Source organism: Denticeps clupeoides, chromosome 7 (assembly GCF_900700375.1).
Source record: "Denticeps clupeoides chromosome 7, fDenClu1.1, whole genome shotgun sequence".
In the NCBI taxonomy this organism is placed as follows: domain Eukaryota; kingdom Metazoa; phylum Chordata; class Actinopteri; order Clupeiformes; family Denticipitidae; genus Denticeps; species Denticeps clupeoides.
Window position 1 is genome coordinate 9,554,953 of NC_041713.1, and position 22,551 is coordinate 9,577,503.

General features: G+C 42.9%; 3 protein-coding genes across 6 annotated transcripts; 2 read left to right on the forward strand and 1 right to left on the reverse strand.

Moving 5' to 3' along the window:
- Positions 1–273: 273 nt before the first annotated feature.
- Positions 274–3,381, reverse strand: LOC114793422 (uncharacterized). Of its 4 annotated transcripts, XM_028985167.1 has the most exons (6): positions 2,735–3,381; positions 2,449–2,475; positions 1,888–2,211; positions 1,521–1,550; positions 1,248–1,424; positions 274–860 (listed from the first exon to the last, which is right to left on the reverse strand). In XM_028985167.1, exons 1-6 carry the CDS (start codon positions 2,823–2,825, stop codon positions 715–717), a joined length of 795 nt encoding a protein of 264 aa, XP_028841000.1. In that variant the 5' UTR covers positions 2,826–3,381; the 3' UTR covers positions 274–714. The 4 variants fall into 4 exon arrangements, with proteins under 4 accessions (XP_028841000.1, XP_028840998.1, XP_028841001.1 ...); XM_028985165.1 differs by having other exon boundaries at positions 1,248–1,550; XM_028985168.1 differs by lacking the exon at positions 1,888–2,211 and having other exon boundaries at positions 2,449–2,503.
- Positions 3,382–4,875: 1,494 nt separating this feature from the next.
- On the forward strand, positions 4,876–7,337 carry LOC114793436 (ATP synthase F(0) complex subunit C2, mitochondrial-like). The gene is made up of 5 exons (XM_028985188.1): positions 4,876–4,977; positions 5,912–5,959; positions 6,200–6,277; positions 6,377–6,561; positions 7,014–7,337. Exons 2-5 carry the CDS (start codon positions 5,921–5,923, stop codon positions 7,126–7,128), a joined length of 417 nt encoding a protein of 138 aa, XP_028841021.1. The 5' UTR covers positions 4,876–4,977; positions 5,912–5,920; the 3' UTR covers positions 7,129–7,337.
- Positions 7,338–10,863: 3,526 nt separating this feature from the next.
- On the forward strand, positions 10,864–20,334 carry LOC114793416 (ubiquitin-conjugating enzyme E2 Z-like). The gene is given in 8 exon segments (XM_028985154.1): positions 10,864–11,236; positions 11,238–11,401; positions 11,815–11,887; positions 13,335–13,522; positions 14,277–14,388; positions 16,694–16,806; positions 17,866–17,956; positions 18,451–20,334. Coding segments are annotated over 8 exon segments (1,197 nt in total). The 5' UTR covers positions 10,864–10,957; the 3' UTR covers positions 18,628–20,334.
- The last annotated feature ends 2,217 nt before the right edge of the window (positions 20,335–22,551 follow it).

The following is a 22,551-nucleotide window of genomic DNA, read 5'->3' on the forward strand; positions in this document are numbered from 1 at the left end:
TTCAGATTGTGAACTAAATAATTATACAACTATAATATCTTCACTGGAGATAATGTTGCATTAAGTGAAGTGATTGTCACATGTGATACACAGCAGCACAGCACATGGTGCACACAGTGAAATTTGTCCTCTGCATTTAACCCATCACCCTGAGTGAGCAGTGGGCAGCCATGACCAGCGCCCGGGGAGCAGTGTGTGGGGACGGTGCTTTTGCTCAGTGGCACCTCAGTGGCACCTTGGCGGATCGGGATTCAAACCGGCAACCTTCTGATTACAAGGCCGCTTCCTTAACCGCTAGGCCACCGCTGCCCTCGCTAGGCCACTACTGCCCTCAAATTACAAATCATAACATTACACAAATAAAGCCACAATGCTTGTGCACTTTTTTTTACTGAAACAGTGTTGCAGATTGTTAATTCTATTTATTCATATGAAATAAAATAGACAAAAACTAGATCTTTAAACATGTCTAGTTCACAGAGGCTGTCCGGTAATTCATAAAAAGTGTGATGAAACTGTCCAGTGAAACATATTGAGCAGATCAGCGTGAATCTAAGAGCCACCGTAAAGTAAAATGCAGGTCCAGATGCTGAATATGAAAGGTCAGAAAAAGGTCCAAAAAATTAGCAGGTCCAGATGCTGAATATGAAAGGTCAGAAAAAGGTCCAAAATCCATAGACTGAATAGCATGGGGCATTTAAAAGTATAGTGGCATTATTGTTTGGCTGAAAATGCACAATTGTTCTCCATTTGTTGCTTATTACTCATTTTTTCCAGATATCGTGCCAAACTGAATATTAAACTGCATATAAGCAGAAGCAGAGCAATCCTTACAACAAATGATTTCCAGTGCGTCTCACCTACAGTAAGAGAGAATTGATTTCAGTTAAATTCCTACAGAACACACATCTTGTTGTGAATGTCAGATAAACATAGTCATTAACATATATATTTTTCCATATATATTTATCTATTTTAGAAGAAATATTTTAGTATACATTTTTGATAAATTATCATATCATAGAAAAAGTACACTAATGAATAATTTCAGCACAAATAATATTTTCATGGTCCACCTTTCTAAATGGAGACACTTTGGAAAAACTGTGCCACCTGTGCAAATAAACCAGAAATGAGCACCGATAGCTGATAATAAAACAGACAATGTTCTCTTTACTGTCTATATTTTATTGATTGCAGGACCTAATAATGATGTCAAAATGATGCACTACTTATGCTATACTTACGAGTAACTGTGGCAGAGACAGAGACATAAAGGGCACTGATGAGTCCATTGGTCTTGGGGTCTTTCAGAGCAAACACTCCGCTGTCAGACAGGGCCACGTCTGACAGTGTGAGAGAGTTCTTGTGGACAGACACTCTCTTCCGGTACTCAGGACTGCAGTAGGGCACACTGTTCTCCACTGAGCATATCAACACATCATCTGGGCTGGAATCCTCTCTGGAGAAAGTTACTCGCACTGGTTTGACACTGGGCAGATTTATGGATAGGGACTGACCTGTTTGGATTGCAATTCTACTGCCTTTAGCTAAGGAAACAAAGGAGACTAATTAGTATGTAACAAGCCCAAGCAATGCATCAAAGAATGTCAGGAGAGAAGCTGAATTTAAACAGACCACTGACTAAAAACTACAGAGAAAAGCGAGTACTCAAGCATTAACTCCACACATTTACATTTACAGCCCTTATCCAGAGCGACTTACAATCAGTAGTTACAGCTACAGTCCCACCCTATCATACATATCATACACACTAACATGCAAGTATTGAAGAGTTATTACAGTTATTCAGAGGATGGAACATTGTGTAATTGTTTACTATGCAGTGCCATGCAATTTCAAATGCAATATTACAGAAAAACTCACCCAAAACATGAAGTTGTAAATAGCAGACTGCACTATAGTTACAGGTGCCCGTGTATGTGTTCTGGTCGCTGATCTTGACTGAACTGATAGTCAAAGAGAGATCCCCCCTCGGAAACTTCTCAACTGAGAGTTTGGTCCTGTTCTTGTAATCTTCTCCCTCAGTACATTTTCCCTGATGACAGCTGACAACTGTCCGAAGCCTACCCATCCCCCCAGCGTCCCAGGTAAGCTCACCAAAGCATGTATGGTTACAGGGCAGTGTGACAGGGCTGTTCACTTGGACTTTTATTGTGGGAAAGTTGAATGAAAACACTAAACAGGGCACTAGAAATGATAAATGGTATTAAAATATAATCTATTCCGCAATATATTGCAATTTTTTACATGGTGATATATCAATAGAGAGACATCAAATATTGATATTTTTTAATGCAAATTTAGTCCAAAATTCAGTTCTGAATTCTGTTGTTTTGGCTGAATTATTAATGTAATATGATCCACACAGATATCAGATACAGAAAGTATCAAATAACATGAATATAAGTAAATATGTCAACTTACCATTGATCACCGAGATGAAAATTACTCCTGAAAATAATATGTCAAACATCCTACCCTGCAACAAAAAAGATAATAACAAGCACATAGATTTGAGCATCAAAGTCCAAAAGTAAACTGTGTGCTGTTTTGAAAATGGTTCTATGTTTAAAAATGTTATGCTCTCCATGCAGAAGATCTACAGCTTGAACACATCTGTTCTCTGTAGCCACACAATAAAAATACTACAGTTACCAGGTGTCCAAGCTGGTGAAAATGGGAATGTGAGAGAGTGAGAATAGATAATTACCCTGTAAATGTTTTCTCCGTTGGCTGTTACTCTCCTTTAGCACACACTCCTTACCTCCAACAGAGCAGGAAATGGTTATGCTTGGAAACATAACGGTGCTTCTGAAGGTGTGTTTGTTGTATGAAAAACACTCGCTGGATCAACCTGTTCCAACTGTGACATGTATGTGTCACAATAAAAGTCCTCTGACGTGTACCCTTGGCAATCAGTGCCACCTATTTATGATCTAAAGCGATCTGTATCTGCACTAAATCCGTCCACTGTTCAATAATTACATTTATTGCCAGAAGATTCAATTGTATCGCTTTTTTTAGAAATAAAACTCAGCCTCTGGGGATGCATGTCACACACGTTTCTTATGGCTTTTCGGGTTGAACCAGGAAGGGTATCCAGCTCAAAGCTTTTGCCATGTTAATTGTGCAAAGAGCCAGACTGGTCGACTAGCTGTGGCAATCCCTAACAGAAGCAACCAAAGGGAAGAGAAGATAATTTTTTTATAAATCAAATAGTTTGATTCTTTTCATTTGACAATGAATAGTTACAAATATACTGAAATAATAATAATAAAGTGAAGTGATTGTCACATGTGATACACAGCAGCACACCACACGATGCACACAGTGAAATTTGTCCTCTGCATTTAACCCATCACCCTGAGTGAGCAGTGGGCAGCCATGACAGGCGCCCGGGGAGCAGTGTGTGGGGACGGTGCTTTGCTCAGTGGCACCTCAGTGGCACCTTGGCGGATTGGGATTCGAACCGGCAAGCTTCTGATTACGGTGCGCTTCCTTAACCGCTAGGCCACCACTGCCCAAAAATCTTAACACCTGTGGTAAGAGCAAATACGTTTACATAAAATCCATGTTTGCTGGCTCATTTCACCTCCTTTTGATGTCCATGAACCCCTATATGTGCCCACTTTAGCTCATTCTCAGTATATATATCGGTATATTTATTTGAAGATCATGTAGCGCGGAAATAGAAAGGCCGTCTAAATCTGGCTTTTTGCAAAAAGGAGTTGGCTGCCGAAACTGTTCATAGCTTTAATCACTAGATCACTAGACTTGACCCACAAAAGACTTATAATCGTCAGTGGCAAAAAACCTCAACTAAATAAAGACCCTGTTTACAATAGATAACAGAGAGTTGGTTTAAATAAGTTTGAACCAAAAAGTTGCCTCTTTTCTTCATCTTATTAATGCATAACACTTTTATCAGTGCAGTCATGATCAAGTAAAAGGAGCAGACGACATTCCTGGCTCAGAAGAGTTAAGATACTACAGTAAATAAACAGAGCACATATGCATGACTTTTGAGTCACCCCTGTTTAAAATGGAACTTTTGAGATGTTCACGATTAATCTGGGGGCGACATACAGTCAGTCCCCCCTTGGACTGACCCCCTGGAGACACAGTCCTCCCTGAAGACACTCAGGGTTAAGGGACGTGATGGTAGTAAGTGGGGTTCGAACCGGGGTCTTTTGGTTTAGGCTACTACCACCCTAACTCTGCACATTTTCCTGTTTTCTGCAAATGTATGAATACACATGTAATAAGAAAAAATGCATAGTATATTGGTTTAGTGCACTTTCGGAACAATTACTATTAAAATATGAAGGTGGTAGTAGTCTAGTGGGCAACACACTCGCCTTAGAACCAGAAGAACCAGGTTCAAATCCCACTTACTACCATTGTGTCCCTCAGCAAGACACTTAACCCCGAGTGTCTCCAGGGGGGACTGTCCCTGTAACTACTGATTATAAGTCGCTCTGGATAAGGGCGTCTGAAAAATTCTGTAAATGTAAAATGTAAATAACCCCTACGATTTCCGACGTAGGGGTTCAGAAATGGCCAATCATGGCGGCATATGGAGCTTTAGTAATAGAATAGTTTTGCCCCAATAGCGGCAGAGGACATTGGCTGCACCAGGAAGTGAAGGTCAGCTTCCGGCCAATGATCCCGGCACCGTCATCCAATCCGGTGAGGGATTCTAGCCATGCGGCGTCCGTAAAACTGCGCCGACCAACCGGGTGTCTCGTTGTGCCGACCAGCGCCGTGCTATTGGCTCCAGCCGCGGGCCCAGCTCGGCGCTGAGCCAATCGCGGCGCGGGGACTCTCGCCTCCGCCCAATGGCCGTCGAGGACGTGGTTCCCCCGCTTATAAATGGCAAGGTGACAGTTTCCTCCGTACACTTACCCGCTGGAGGCTGCGCGGTTCCCGGGCCTGCGTGTACTGTACCGCTAGGTGGGCTGAGTGCTTCTTCTCGTTCGTGGTTTCAGCGGGTTTCAGTCTATTTGGCTGTCGAGCGCCGTGCGTGTCGTGGTCGCGTTTCTCCGAAGCCGGTCAGCGTAGCGGGCGAGAAGCGGACGGGCGTTCCGTGGGTGTCACGGTCAATGCCATTTTGGAATGAATGAATGAATGAATGAATGAATCGTTCCGCGGGGTCCGGCTCAACCTGCAACATGTCCCGCGATCACGGGCCACGTGGCTGGACCGGACTGCGGGAGCCACTCATTTTTTTATATAAGGGTACCGGTTCTGCAAAATGTCTGACTTGGGGCCTAGTGGTCGTAGCGCCGCTGCTAGTGCAGCGAATTCGGGCCACATGCTGCAGACCAGCCGTGGGATATACTCGGTTTTATACACGCGTGTATATATATTTTTTTTTTTAAACCGGCCTTCACAGGTGGGCCGCCGTCCTTGCCGTTCGCGGTCCACTCATTGGATTATTGATGACCTTCATGTCGCCGGCGGCGTAAGGGCCCGAACCACGAATTCGCCCGTGAGATTTAGAAAGTCGTTCGGTCCCGTTCGCTTCGTTACGTCCCGTCCTTTTTTGAAGTTTGATTTCTTTTTATCGGTTCGCGGGTGGCCGCTGCCATGCCGGTGGTGTCACCTGTTCAGAAGGTTGTACAAATGGCGACTCCCATGATTGGGCGGCGGGGGGGACTATAACGGTCCTGGTTAGATGTTCATCTAAATACTTGGGCACATCGCATTAGACTGGATTTTAGCATTGTGCATATTTGCATGGTTCTTTTACTTACTCCCCCCCCCTCATCTCTTTTTGCCTGTATTGTGCCAGAACGTCAGTTTTAGTTAATTTCTTAATCACTCTGAATCTGGCATAGCAGACGAAGTGGCTTGTAAGTGCCTAAACGTTGTTTTTCCTCCCCAGACGTCAAAGATGTACGCCTGTGCTAAGTTTGTCACCTCACCTGCTGTGGTAAGAATTTTTATCCCCCCCCCCCCCCCCCCCCCATCAGTGGCAAATGGTCAGAAATAAAGTAGAATAGCTTAGATATTCATACTGAATTACTCATGCATGAACAAATTTTTAGTTATTTTGGTAAGGATTATATTCTTTTCCCTGTATGAATTTTGAACCTTTTTGTTCTGTGCGTACCCAGATGTATTTGTTTTTAGTTTGTATTAGGTGGTCAGTTTTTATTTGTGTTTGTTGCAGCTGCGCAGTGGGTCCAGAGTCCTGGCCCGGCCCGTGTCAGTGTCCATCTTCGGCAGACCTGAAGCCAGAAGTGAGCAGGTAACCTTGCCAGATTAATATGCTTAAACTGTTCTGTCTGGAATAGATCTGCCTCCTGTTGCTCTGTGACTGCTTATGTTAATTCTCACACACATGTAGGCCCTGTTGCCCGTAAGTGAGACCTCGGTCCTCAGTGTGACACGGGGGTTCCAGACCAGCGCTGTGTCTCGAGATATCGACACTGCAGCCAAATTCATTGGTGCTGGTGCTGCAACAGTCGGAGTGGCAGGATCAGGAGCTGGAATTGGAACAGTTTTTGGCAGCCTCATCATTGGTTATGCCAGGTATTTTGCTTATGGATTCTTCCTTCACACATCTGACCATTTGAATATATAATGGAATGGAGCATAGTGCCTATTTCAGTTCAGTTTTGGATCAAAAAGCACATTACCTGAGTACACTAGTCCAGTTCTTGATCAATAGTGGAAATATGATTGGAATTGTGTGAAAAGGCACATGGCTGTAGCCTAGTGGGCAAGAGCCTCCCCTATGACGCAGAAGACCACAAAGTCCCGCCATATGTCCATGAGTTGCTTTCGGGGACACTGTCCCTGTAATTTACTAACTGTACGTCACTGTACGACACCCGGATAAGGGTGTCTGCTAAATGCTGTAAAAATAGGCCTTTTTTCATTTTGAAATACTTAAACCAGTAGCTAATTTCATAATATTCATGCAGTTAAATTACCCAGAATTCATGACTTTGCAATTCCTGACTTCTGTTTTCACTTTTCAGGAACCCCTCCTTGAAGCAGCAGCTCTTCTCTTATGCCATTTTGGGCTTTGCTCTGTCTGAAGCCATGGGGCTCTTCTGTCTCATGGTGGCTTTCCTTATCCTGTTCGCCATGTAATTTAGACACGACCCTTCTCCCCAAGTCCGCTATCCTCTGCCCAGAAATTGGAACTCTGATGTGCAGCTCGAGGCCGTGGCATCGCCATTCCAATAATACTACTTTTTATGTTTTCAGTTCTTTTTCCCCTCCCCCTACCTCTGAGTTTTATGTAAAATCTTACTTTGGTCTGGATGGTCCGTCTAAATAAATGGTTGGGATAACCTTTAGTGTGTGTGTTCTGTAAGATGAGATGGGGTCTATCCTTGCACTCTGCTAAATTCTTTCACTAAATCTGTAAATCAGTTGGTTAGCATTAATCAAAAATGCAGTGACTGGCTGGAGGTCCTGCTGTAGTAATGTTTGGAGTGAGCATTAAAGGATGCACAATCTTAGCTGAGATCCCCCAAATGTGAAGATTTCTTTATTTCTGGCTGCCCAAAATGTATGATTTAATGCACTCTTTTTTTTTTTTTTTTTTTTTTTTTTTTAAATTGCTTATTTACTTTCTGTTTAAATCATAATTGCATGGGCACTTCAATCTAAAGCAGTATTGATCAGATGCAGGAAGTACACAGTACTTATGCAGTATGTAAAGGACTTTTTCTCCTCCCTTTTAGGGTTTTTTTTTTTTTTTTTTTTTTTCCCCATCCAACAAATGAACTGGTCTGTAAATATAGGAGGCTGTGAGTTAATGACCAGGAAGTTGTAATCTTGCATCAAACATGAAACCTCAAGTGGTGGATTACACTGAACCCTTGGTTCTCAAACTGTGCTAATTGGGCACCTGCTGGTGGTATATCAGAAATTATTATTGAAGTTACTATTATAGATTATTTTCCACGGTTTAAATGCAGTGTACTTATTATCTTCAAAATGCTCTGTTGACTGTAGATATTTTCACTTGCTGACTTCAGTATTGACACTGGATGAATGCTAATAATAATCAATATTCATATTAGGAATAAAACTGCCTACAAGTTGCAAACTCGAAAAATAGACCCATAGTACTGAATCTGAATGCTAGTCATATGTGGAGGTGATGCTGCTTATTGTCAAATTTAAAGGGCCAAAACCCCAAGTAGGGTGGTAGGAGTGTAATGGGTAACACACTTGCCTACAAACCCAAAGACCTAGGTCCCTGAGCAAGAGACACTTAACCCTAAATTGCTCTAGGGGGACTGTCCATGTAACTGCTGATTGTCATAGGTGGAAAAAAAATGTCACGTAAAAGTATCTTCATTTTCTTAGAATTCTACTAAAGTAAAAGTACCCAAATTAAAAATGTTAGGTACTTTCAATTACTTGATATAAAAAAGGACAATCCAATCCAGCACTAGTTCTTTTGTTCAACTTTTAGGCAGTATAATGTACAAACTATGTTCAGACCATTTTCTAACCCTATAAAACATTTTAAAGGTCTTTACACCAATCGCCATTTACAGGCTAGGGGAACTCATATTAATGTTAAATAATTTTTTATATATATAAGAGGGCCAAATTCTGAATTGTATGGTTCAACTCAAACATTACAATAAAAAAGAGAAATTGAAGTCAAAATATAAGTATCCAAAACTGTAAAAACGTTAAACAATCCCTTATGAACAAATGGTGTTTGTTTTTTTCTTTCTACATACGTATATAGATAATATAATTTGTCTTAACTGACAAATGATCCCACTGACTGCTGATATAAGGAATATAATCAAGTGCCCTGACCCACCGAACACTACAGCATTAGACTGTAAATCTCTTGTTCGGTTTCATCAATGTTTGGGATACAAAAAAGCATATATAGACTTATATATGAGACTTACCAGCACATTTCATGTGGAAGTTTTAAAAGCTGACACCTCTGTCCAACGGTGCACAAAGAGCTGTCTGTCAGCTAAAGTGTTGTTATTAATTTGTCAGATTTTATACATGGCAGAGACCATTCAATAAAATTATTTAGCCTTTTTGAAGAGAGATGATTATAATATGTCAGTCATCCTGTGATAATGAAAGATCACCAAGACTACTTGTTCTGGACAGGAGTTGAACAGGTTGTAAAACTTTACGCTTCAGACACTCTGATAAACTCATGCTAATTATATGGGCAACATTCTCTAAGATGTCAAACAAGTTTTGAAATTGTTGTAACATTGATATAAAACATTGATTTTGTTACAAATAGCAGAATAACGCGACGAATTCCAGGACGTCTTTTTTTTATTGGTGGCTGTGTTGCATTCACCCACGTACAATGTTGCTGTTTTCTGATTGGTTGTCGTGTTGGCCCTTTCTTTTCTGATAGTCCGTTTAGATTTCCGGCACTAGGACTACTGTAACTCCCTTCTAGCTGGTCTACCACTATGTACCATCCGACCTCTACAACTCATACAAAATGCAGCAGCACGACTGATCTTCAACCTTCCCAAATTCTCCCACACCGCCCCTCTGCTACGCTCCCTCCACTGGCTCCCAGGTTCAAAATACTGATGCTGGCCTACAAAGCCAAACATGGAGTAGCACCATCCTACCTCACAGCCCTTATTACACCTCGCACTGCACCTTGTATACTCCGAGCCTCCAGTACTGCTCGCCTGGTCCCTCCATCTCTGAAGGTAAAAGGAAGACTCTCATCTAGACTCTTCTCCATCTTGGCCCCTCGGTGGTGGAATGAACTTCCCCTCGAGGTCAGAACAGCTCAGTCACTGAGTATTTTCAAACGACAGCTCAAGACCTTCCTCTTTTGAGAATATTTAGATTAACTTGGAACCTTCTTTTTGTCTTATTTATGTATAGAAACTACAACAAATGTGAATAAAAAGATTGTATTCATAGTTGGGGGTCCTAGTGAACTAGAATTGATCACTTCATTGATGGTAACATGAAAGCACGTTGTAAGTCTCTCTGGATAAGGGCATCTGCCAAATGCCTTAAATGTAAATGCAATATTGGGCGCTGCAGTATATTAGTCTACAACAACGTAGTGGGAATTTCCTCTCGGTTCAGACGGTTCGTTTCGGTTCAGTTCAATTTTTACTCAGCAGCGGGATGCGGGATTTCCAATGTAGCTTGATTAAAACAACTTTAAAAACTACAAATTAGTCACAAAAAAACTACCCAAATTCCAGTAACGTGACTAAAATGTTATTCGTTACTTTCCACATCTGCCGATTGCAAGTCGCTCTGGTTGCTCCGCCGCTGGATGGCCGCTGGGGGTCGCTGCTCCGCTGCTGGATGGCCGCTGGGGGGCGCTGCTCCGCCGCTGCCGCTGGGTGGCCGCTGGGGGGCGCTGCTCCGCCGCTGCCGCTGGGTGGCCGCTGGGGGGCGCTGCTCCGCCGCTGCCGCTGGGTGGCCGCTGGGGGGCGCTGCTCCGCCGCTGCCGCTGGGTGGCCGCTGGGGGTCGCTGCTCCGCTGCTGGATGGCCGCTGGGGGTCGCTGCTCCGCTGCTGGATGGCCGCTGGGGGGCGCTGCTCCGCCGCTGCCGCTGGGTGGCCGCTGGGGGGCGCTGCTCCACGGCCTGAGGAGGAAGTGCTTCAGAAAACAGGAAAGCACCGTGACACACCGCGGGCTGGAGGCTACGTCGGCGCTGGGCGACTGGTGGAAGCAGCAGCGGCCGCCCCTCCGGTGCCTGCGTTCGGGAGCCGCTGTTTTTGACTCCGTGAACACCGACGTCTTGCCGGAGGGGTCGACGGGGCCGCCGAGCGCAGCATGCCGTAGCGCCGTTTCCCGCTTCGCCGAACTTCGTTTCCCTTTTGTCCCCTCGTTAGCCGCCGCTGTGAGGACGACGGGAGAAAGTGAAGACGAAGAAACGCGAACTCGCTAGAACCGAATCCGGCTCGTGTGCTGACGTTTGAGGGCAATGGCGGACAACGCTGGAGAGGAGTCCAACGGGGCCGTCGGTTCGGCGGTGGGAGCCAGCCAGGGCAACGGGGCTCTGCTCTTGCCGACTCTGGGTACCGTCCACACCCTGGCGGGGCACTCGGTCGGCGGCGCGAACCCGGCCTCCCCTTCGCCGGCGGCCGCCGCGGAGAGCGACCTGACCGTGGAGGCTCCCATGATCGCGTACGCCATCAGCGCCGTGGAGAGCGCGTACGCGGGCGGGGTGGGCGTCTTCGGCACGGCGGTGAGCTCCGACGTCTCCGCGCCCCTCCGCCGTGGCGCCCACGCTGCCCATCAGCATCGGGCCGAACCTGGCAGGAGCGGGCCTCCTGTCGCACATCCACGCCACGTCCTGGGACCCCACGCTCAGCACCGACTGGGACAACGAGAAGGCGTCGCAGCAGTGCATCCTCCGGATAAAAAGGTGCGGAGCTCGGCCCGGACCCTGCCGCGGACTGCGGAGCGCTCGGGTCATTTCGTGATTTTATTTCGTCACGGCTGGCATTTTAAACATCGTGGCCGTCTGACGTAATTCCCTAAACGGGCTTCGTCTCCCTAGAACATCCCTGACAGCACCGAGGCGGTGTGAACTACCGCACTGTTCCGCTGGAACAAGGGCGTCGAGTCAAAACTACAACCAGGACACTTTCGGTTTTACGGTAGTTTGTAAAACCTGGAGTGTCCGCCTGACATGGACTGAGTCCTTTGAATACTCCAGTCAAATGCATCATGGTTATGAAGATGATGATGATGATGATACTGAGTGTAAAAGTGCATTTTAGCAGCGCTGCTTGCTGCGTTAGAGTTGACCTTTCTTGTCTTCTTTTTAATCCACAGAGATATCATGTCCATCTATAAGGAACCTCCTCCAGGCATGTTTGTTGTCCCTGATCCGCATGACATGACTAAGGTATTTTCTGACACTTGGCAACTATTCGTCTTCCAACGATGGAGCCTACGTATGAGTACATTGATTTGATTATTGTTTTTTCTAAAATCCCACGACATGAAATTTTCACTAGCCTGTCTTTGGTCCTGCAGTGGCTAGAAATGGCAAAAGGGGTAAAGAGTGTGTCCAGGGAATTTTGCACCCCTCCCCTAAAAAATAAATAAAGTAACTCCACCGACCGTCATGGTGTGAGGCATTGCAGTTGCTTTGTTAAAAATGAGCACAATGTATTTTTTTTTTAGTTCAGTCACACGAGACTCTGAAGAATCAGTGGGTTTATTACATTTTTTTTTTTTTTTTTTTTTTTTTTGGAAAAACGGCGACACGACTCCCTGTCTGTGCCAAATATTGTGGCTGGTGGCGTCATTTCCATGAATCTCCTCCTCGTTACCGTTTAAAGCTGCAGACACTGAAGCACGCTTCCTGGGGAAATCTCATTGTGTGGCTGAATTTACGAAAGAGGCTTCAGATACAGTATTAGGGGTCCACTAAGAGCTATATAAACTGTCAGGGGATGTTTAATAACCTTACAGTATCAAAACAAATATGCTGTGAAACAGTAACCAAACCCTGACATGGAGTAATTTCACAGTTTCTTAATGTAAGTAATAATTAAAGTCACGACAATGTTTGTTTTTCACTAAAATGGGAAAAATGTCCATCTGATCTGACCTTGCATCCTCATGGAGACCAGATTGGTTATTTTCCAGAATTAATTTATCTTCTCTGGCTTCTTTTTTATAAAATAGCACTGACCTATAACCCCAAACACATCATTAATGTGTCCTCTGCTTTTAACCATCACCCTTGGTGAGCAGTGGGCAGCCATGACAGGTGGCCAGGGAGCAGCGTGTGGGGACGGTGCTTTTGCTCAGTGGCACTTTGGCAGATCGGGATTTGAACCGGCAAGTTTCTGGCTGTTTAACAGAGGAGAACGAGACTCGAAACAAGGAGAGTACTTTTGTTGAGACCGGGGAGTTACAGCGCCACTAACAGGAGTGGAGGGAGGGTCAAAACAGCCATTCTCTGCGTCTCGGTGTGGACAACATTTCAGATAACGCCTCCGTGTGGACAATTGTTAATACAAACAAAAACCTGTTTGTGGACTGAATTATATGATTTTGTTGTATAATTCATAGAAAGAATATTCGCTGCACCCAGAATGGTTGCTGTTCCTGTGCATTATAGGGTTTTATAATTCCCACCAATCAGAATCCTCTGCTTTACCAGATGTGGTATGAGATGTTTGATTTAATTTCCTAATTTAAGTCCAGTGAAGTGTTACCTGACTAATCAAGACTAATTAAAACCGTCATATTGACTCGCTTACTCACTGTCCACTTAATCCATATCAGAGACTGTTTTATTTTTCTGCAGAATGTGACTCATTCAGCCTCCCTCTTTTCAGATCCATGCCCTCATAACAGGACCATTTGACACACCTTATGAGGGGGGCTTCTTCCTCTTTCTTTTCCGTTGCCCCCCGGACTACCCCATCCACCCACCACGGGTGAAGCTCATCACCACAGGACACAACACCGTGCGCTTCAACCCAAATTTCTATCGCAATGGCAAAGTGTGCCTCAGTATCCTTGGGTAAGGCTGCTCATTCACCTCCAACCCAGTTATTAGCTGCCGTAACTTCTTACATGATACTGGTGGGCCCTGTCTGGTGGTCCCCTCAATTCCTATTAGGGATTTTCTATTTAGTTTTTATTTGTTTATATATATTTTTCTAATGATGTGTATTTTTGTTGTTCCATTACATTGTTCTGTATGGGGGGAAAGTTTGATTCCACTTCTGTTCTGCTGCTGAAATGAAAAAGGATTAGCCAGTATTGCTCAAAAGGATTACGGGTTTATATTTTCACAATTCTCCATTCGCTTTAGTGGCATAAAACCTGGTATTTGTACTTTAGGTATTAATCATGCAGAAAAGCAGATTTATTAATGATTGGATCTGTCGTTGTTGTCTTGGGAATTATTTTAATGCGGAACTGTTGTAGCCAATAGCGGTAAAAATTCATTTAGTACCGCAGTTGGTGCCATACCTCACGCCAAGGATCAGATTCTACACATTCAAAATATAATAACCATGCGTGGTTCTACGGTTTATGACCCAGTGCAGCGTTATAAAACAAAAAATGAAGCACCTTCTGCATTGATAAAATTAGAATGGTGCTTGGTAGCTTCCACTTAATTGTGGCATTTGCCCCATTCTGACCCCCTAGAACTTGTTAGGGCAGTTGCCATAGTTTTTCCATCAGATTACTATGGTTCCTGTTTGATGTTAAGAGTGTCGCTGTTGACTCAGCTGGTTGACCAGTACTATGTGTGTTCGACACGGCAGCACCTGGACAGGTCCAGCATGGAGCCCCGCTCAGAGTATCTCCTCTGTTTTAATCTCCATCCAGTCCCTGATGACAGAAAACCCCTACCACAATGAGCCTGGCTTTGAACAGGTAAAGCATGACTGCAACCCTGCATCTCCTAACACACACACACACACTTATTGGAGGAACATTTTCACTTCGTTTAGTGCTTTTAGTGCTTTCTAGATGAAGGCAGTATTGTAACAAATGAGCCTGAATTTGTCTAAAGCTGCAGTGTAAGGGACACCTGATCCTCCAAGGAAGATTTGTACTTGCTAGTGGGCACCACTAGATAAAGCCTGACTAATTGCACAACTGTTCCCATTCATGAATTAACCCTATTCCTATACTAAAAGGAGGATATAGGCTTAATCATTGAAGAGGAAGCTGACTCTTTATGTTTATGTATATAATGTACTTGTCTGTCCTTAATGTATCTGTGAAATGTAGTGCTGATATACAGTTGGAACCAAAAGTTTACATACACTGTATAAAAACACAATTTTTTTTCCTTACTGTCTGATATTAAATCATACAAAACCCTTTAAGTTTTAGGCCTGTTTGGTTTCTTAAAATAATTTATCTGCTAAATGTCAAAATAATGCATGAGAGATTTTATTTTTTTAAGTTTGCATACACTAAAGTTACTATGACTTTAAACTCTTTGGGAAAGCCCAGATGATGACGTCATGGCTTTGGAAGCATCTGATAGGTTAACGGACACCACTTGTGTTGATTGGAGGCACGCCTGTGGATGTATTTAAAGGCACATCTCAACACACTGCTTACTTTTGTGACACCATGGGAAAGTCTAAAGAAATCAGCCAAGACATCAGGAAGAGAATTGTGGACCTCCACAAGAGCAATTTCCGGATGCCTTAAGGTGCCACATTGGGCAGTGGTGTCTTAGCGGTTAAGGAAGCGGCCCCGTAATCAGAATCCCGATCCATCAAGGTGCCACTGAGGAGCCACTGAGCAAAGCGCCATCCCCACGCGCTGCTCCTCGGGTGCCTGTCATGGCAGCCCACTGTTCACCAAGGGTGATTGGTTAAATGCAGAGGACATATTTCACTGTGTGCACCGACATGCGCTGTTACTCCACAAGAGTAACATTAAAGAAAACCCAGATTACACTTGCTGTAAATGCTGTAAATGTGCACTTTGCAAATACACACAGGGACAAAGACCCTAATTTCTGGAGACGTCCTGTGGTCTGATGAAAAAAGAAAAAAAAAAGAACTGTTTGGCCATAATGACCATCGTCATATTTGGAGGAAAAAGGGGGGATGCCTTCAAGCCTAAGAACACCATCCCAGCTGTGAAGTACGGAGGTGACGGCGTCATGTTGTGTGGGGTTGTTTTGCTGCAGGAGGGATAGGTGCACTTCAGAAAATAGATAGCATCATGAAGAAAAGTGAAGATTGTCACTTGTGATGCACAGCACACAGTGCACCCAGTGAAATTTGTCCTCTGCGTTTAAGCCATCACCCTGAGTGTGCACTGGGCAGCCATGACAGGCGCCCGGGGAGCAGTGTGTCGGGACTGTGCTTTGCTGAGTGGTACCTTGGCGGATCGGTATTCAAACCGGCAACCTTCTGATTACGGGGCCGCTTCCTTAACCGCTAGGTCACCACTGACCCGCGCAGTATGTTGAAATATTGAAGCAGCATCTTAAGACATCAGCCAGGAGGTTATATCTTGGGCTAAAATGGGTCTTCCACATGGACAATGACCCTAAGCATTGGACCCTGCAAAGTTGGTTACAAAGTGGCATAAGGACAACAAAGTCAGTGTTTTGGAGTGGCCATCACAAAGCCATAGAAAATTTGTGGTCGGAGCTGAAAATATGTGTGAGAGCAAGGCGACCTACAAGCCTGACTCAATTACACCAGTTCTGTCAGGAGGAATGGGCCAAAATTCCATAAAACTATTGTGAGAAGCTTGTGGAAGGAGACCCACATTGTTTGTGTCAAGTCCATCAGTTTAAAGGCAATTCTACCAAGTACTAAGCAAATGTATGTAAACTTTTGACTTTGAAGAAAGTAATAAGAAAATCTCAAAATTCTCTCAAACATTATTTTGACATTTAGCAAATAGAAATTATTTTGAGAATCCAAAAATGTGTATGATTTAATATCAGACAGTAAGAAACAAAACGTTATGTCTTTATACAGTGTATGTAAACTTTTGGTTTCAACTGTAAATATGGTTATTGGCAGGCTATTTTTTTATACAAGGCAGTAAGAATCAAGTGAAGAATCTCACCACGGACGAGAATTTCATGCTCATCATATAATTTGCGTGTGATCCAAGAAAGGATGGGTAACAGTTCAATGTCTAGTTACATAGTTCATTTTCATCTGGTGTCCCATTTTTTTCTCCTTTTCTTTCATAGGAGAGGCATCCAGGAGACAGTAAGAACTACAACGAGTGCATTCGTCACGAGACCATGCGCGTGGCAGTCTGTGACATGTTGGAGGGCAAAGTGCCCTGCCCTGAGGCTTTGTGGTGAGTGTGTTTGGCATTTCTGATGCCACTCATGCCTTCCTCCTCCATAATTAGTGCCACTCCTCGTATTCCAGTCACCTGGATTCGCTTTCATATGCATGACTGACATTGAAAATATTTTTCTTTACTTGTAATATGTTTCTTTAATTATAGATTATAGATTTTTTTTTTTTCCTCATAGTGATCTTTCAGGATAAAGCATTTGAGCTGAAATAGTTTTTTTTTCTTGTTTTATTATGCAAAGTGAAAGTGATAAAACACACACAATGAAATGGTTCCTCTTAACCCATCACCCTTAGTAATAGATGTGTGAACGTTCACTTGTTAAGGCCTCGTTCACGCAGGTGTTTTTCTGCCGATCAGGTGAGTGCAGATTGAACGCTGAACGTTTTTCTGCTGATAGGAGCAAATCAAAGCATCCACATGGATGTTGAGCGCCAACGTTCGTTTGGCTGTGCAGCATTGCATGCAGCATTTTTCTTGGTGTCAGTTTCTGCCGAAAAAAACGCATAAAATCAGCAATCGACATCATATATTTAATTATGCACTGCATGGATGCAGAATCGTCCACATCTGCATCATGTTGCATTGACTATGAGATCAATTTCAACACCCCTACCAGAAGTCCCATACCCAAGGTGTGTTATGGTATTCATTCCCTGTCACAGGGACTAAGGAAATGCGCGCACACAAACAAATGAACAGCATACGTTTCTTTTTCTGTCTTCTAGAATATTTATGGAGTTGTATCTCTGTCCCTTCAGTTGCACCATTTTAAGAGAAAATGGTGCAACTTTTATTTATTTTGTCAGGAATATGTCTGCTTTCATTTGTAACCAATTTCCTGTTTGAGGTCTCAAACAGGAAATTGTAACCACTTTTTTGGCTAGAATATTCAATTTTTTGAATAAGCATTTGGCTGTGCGAGTAAATTACTTAATTGTGTATAGTACACATTTACAGCATTTATCAGACACAGAGTACACAGTATACACAACAAAAATGAGGAAAGGTTGCTTATTTACATTAACATTGCTTTTTTTTTTATTATTTTGTCAGGAGTGTGATGGAGAAGTCCTTTCTGGAGTACTATGACTTCTATGAGGGAGTCTGCAAAGACCGCCTTCATTTGCAAGGACAGAACATGCAGGTAACGAGTAACACGCGCCTCCTGGCTCGCTGTTATACCACACGCAGGCAGGAAGTGTAATAGTAACGCTTGGTGTTGTGTCGTGTACATCTTCCCTGTCAACTATTATTGAGCTGCCCTTTTTGACATTTCGAAACATCAATGCATTTGGTTGCTAGGAGAAACGAGCAGGAAAGTCGCTGCGGGAAAGCTGTGCACCACTTTATTCACAGACACAACTGTTCTGTTCTTTAGAGCATGTAATGACCGATTTCTTTACTGCATACTTTGCTATGTAATAAAACATCTGTATAGTCTACATGAGGCTGTATTACTATTCATTTTTTTTGTTTGTGTGTGACACTCCCAGCACGCTCATTAGACAAAGGGTTCCACCCACAAAAACAACTCACCTACATGCGTGTGGCATGTACAGAGTGAACCATAAATTGTATCAAAATATATTTCGGAATCTAGAACACAGAATTTTAACGCATTTCCATCCCTGATTGTAGGATCCCTTTGGAGAGAAGAGGGGTCGTTTCGACTACCAGGGTCTCCTGGCACGCCTGAGTGCCATCCAGAGACGGGTGCGTGAGAAGTGCCTGTCCGAAGACAATGACGGCGACTCAGACTCTGACACCAGCTCCTCAGGCACTGACCCCGACAGCCAGGGCAGCTCCCAGCCTTAGACGGCAGGTGGCACCATGTGACCACAAAGCGTTCTGTCCCATTTCTGTTTTCCCAGGACGCTTGCGAGGACACGAGCAAAAACAGGGTTATACTGGTCTTGTTGGTGACTTTTTGTGACTTAAGAGGAGCAGAAAAGTTTCACTTTGGTTTGGTTCCTACTCTTCCTCGTTCCTCCTATAGGCCAGTGACTGCATTCTTGTCATTCCTGAGGGAGATCTGTGGGGGGGGGGACTTTTTAAAAAAATCATACATTGTCTATAGTCATAAGGTTGGACTGTATGCAATTGGGACGTTCAGAATGGAAACCTTTGCTTTTTTTTTTTTTTTTTGATCCGCTCATGTTTGACAACACGGTTAGAAATATGCAACCTCTGAGCCACCCTCAGCCACATCCTAGATCCTTTATTAACTGTGCATCTTAACATTTTTTACCTTGTTTGGTTACGAGAGTAAAATTAAACGAGGGTAAAATTAAATAAAAAAAATTTAATCATAAATTCATAATTAAGTGCTTTGCCTGAATCAGATCAAACTGATAATGATGCAAATGTGAATTTGTACATAGTCAATATAGTGTGCATAGTCTATATAGCCCCCCCCTATGGACATAGACTAACTAATTCATCTGGACTGGAGCTGCTAGACAGGCTCACCTAACTGTGTAGCGTTTACCGTTGCGTTCGCACACTCCAACTGCGCTCCCGAGACATCCGTCACGAGGCTGGGATGCTACCTCAGAGCTGAAAAGCCAGGTGTGCTTTTGGATTTTTTGTATATAAATCACAGTCCTCAGGCCTTCTCTCTGTTTGATGCCAAGAACAGTAGTGTAGTGTGAGAAATAAAAGCCTTGCATCTGTGGCTGTCAGATTTTTATTTTATTTATTTGTTTTTTTTAATAAAGACTCTCTTAATGCAGCTTTGAGCATGATAAGTCAGGCAGTGGCAGAAAGCAAATACCCTGAATGCAGCACCTCTCTGTTGCTTATTTAACCCTCAAGCACTTAATGAGCTTGTGGTTTGAATCAAGGCTAGCAAGTGATTTCAAGAAATGGAGACAGAAGGGTATACTGAAGCAATTAAGATGTGTAGAAAACCCAAATCTAGCAGGAATGAATGGCATATCTTCCCTTGTTTCCCTGCTCTAGACGTACATAGATACTGACAACTGGGATTGTCCTAATTCTTGCATGGATTTGAGGGCAGTTGAGGAACTAATTTGTTCACCTAACATAGTTTGATTTATTTAATGGTAGCAAGAGAAAAAGAAATCAATCTTTTGATTGGACCTTTAATTACAAGTAGGTGGTATTGATGGTCCACAGTTTTTTTTTAGCATCTTTGGTCTTGTCATCAGCATTTGGGGAAACAACGTCAATCTTAGGGATCTATTAAATCTCTAAATAATCCAGTTTTCTCTGGGTATTGTTATTCTCACTAGCTTTGTTTAAACATTATAGCACTTATGATTGGCACTTTTTAATTTCGGTTATTTTACACAGCCGTAATTTAGTATGTTCTCCAGACTTACCGGCTACATTGTTGAATGCTATGAGACCGGTTTCCCCCGCGTTTTACGATGACAAATATACAGCGTGTGACATTTACTTTCCTCTGTAAGAAGCTTGTCTCACTTTTTTTTGTTAGTTTCATTCCTTGCTAATGTAAATATGAAACAATAAATACACCAATCTGTCCAGACATCCGTAGCATCTGTGTAAAAACGTAAATTACTTTGTGTTCTGTTGTGATTTTCTCTCAGACTCTTCATTCATAAACATATGGAGCACCTTGACTGAGATTATAGGCAACTGCAATGTGTTACCATGCTGATTACTGAAGTCTACGTTTGTGTTTTCTAATGTCTTTTTTTTTTTATTATTATTTTTATTTTCTTAGTTCTGCAGCTGAATTACAGTATGATTATGTGAGCCTGTGTGAATGCCTGTTATCCATTGTGACCTTGGATGTAATCTTTGGGTTCATGAAAATATAAACTAAATCATATGTTTTCAGTTGGCCTTGAGAATACATGGAAAGCTCTCTGCTCATATTGATCATGATTAATTGCTCCACTCAAAATTCAGCACAGGTTTACTGCAGGAAGGGATTCTTGAACTAGTTGTAATGGCAGGTCCTAAAAAAATGTACCTGTTCTGTAAGGGAATCTATTATAATTCGTACAGTATCATATATTCTCCAGACTGGAACTCCCTGTGATGGAAGCAATCTCACAATTTTGGTCAACAAATACTTCTCAGCAGTCCACACCTCACTATCGTGCACATGTCTTTCTATCATGTCAAATCTACAGGAAAAGATGCATGGACATGGTCTGAAAGTTAATTTGGAAAGTACCGAAATGATCTTGTTAGATGGTTCCTGCAGTGGGTGGGACTTGTGAACAGTTTGCTGGAAACATGAAAAAATCTAAAGTTGCAGCTGAAGATATGATGGACTGTTTGAAAGAAGCTGAAGTTCATCTGAGAATGTCGCTGTGACAGGTGCGTGATGTCCTCTCACTACAAACTGCATTCGGCTTCTGATAAAGTCGATTTTGTTGCAGACTGACTCTGGTAGACATGACACGTTTCTTTCAAGACCAAATCACGGATTCCTAGTTTTAGTGCAGTTACCAGAAGAGGTAGAACTTCGCAATGCAAGAACTGTAGTGTCCTAAACCTCCTGAGCTTTAGGGCTGAATTTCATGGCAGCACGTCTCTGGTCACTAATGTCTCAGTTTCTTTTATTCTGTTTTAATTTGAATTCGATTGTGTCAGGTGGTTCATCTGAGACTAGACAAATGTGCGCAAATTGCGTTTGTATAAATTATTGGTCATTTATGCACGTAACGGCTCACAGGTAAATACTTTTTTTTTTTACAGTCCTACGTATGATCCATGGTTGTATTTTACGTCTCTTTACTACCTGTTACTCTTTGTTTAGGTGCAAATGACTTACAAAGTAATAGCTTTATACGATAAGTAAGGAAACTGTTGGATCTCGTTGAGGGTTTTTTTTATGGGTTCCCCATGCAGAGTACCTCATTTGAATATCACTGCTGTGCCAGTCCAGGAGAATTTTATATATATATCGTTTTGCGGAGTAGCTGCGTGGGCTGTCAGGCAGCTTAATTCCCCACCTTGAACCTATAAGAAGAAATAAATCATTTTTGATAAACCACTGCGGTTCAAGCCTGAACCTGAACTTCCCCGATGTCGGCGCGGAGCGAATCGCGACGACGTCAAATCCCGCCGCCGCGTGGGTTTGTTCGGGCGTTATTGTTGCTGCTTTTGTTGTCGTAATTGTTTCGACGTCTACTGTGTCAAACAATTTTAGTAAACTTTTTGAAGCGATTTAGCATTCAAATGACTTTGGCGAATGAAAGAGAACAAACGTAGAGACCCAGGTTCGAGCATATCAACAAAACATCCATTTCCATTGATTCGAATTGATTTGTCAGATATGCTCTTTTTTAATAAAATACATTTTTGTGTGATTTCATTTTATTTGACCAATACCTACGCTCAAATGTTAGTATATTTTTGGCCCATATTCTGATGATTTAACACTTAGATTATTGCTATTTTAACGATGTCCATTATGAAGAATGAGTTTGTGAAAATAGATCTTCGTCCAGTCTTTGAATCTAACTTTCGTTTCCGAATTTCTGAGCCGCTAAATGTTTGTCTAAATTGTTGCAAAGAATCTCGCCCAGTAATAACTCCAACCTTAGAGTATAAAGATCTGTTAAATTCGTGCGAAAATACTTGCGCGGATTCTATTATTAACATTATTGTGGATCTTTTGCCGCCGTTCGACGCTTCGTTCCCGGTTCGCGCTTCCAAGTCGCGTCGCGCCAAATTCGGGCGGACGAATTTCACGCTTCACTTGCCACGCGAATCGAGCCCGGGGAGACGTTTCGG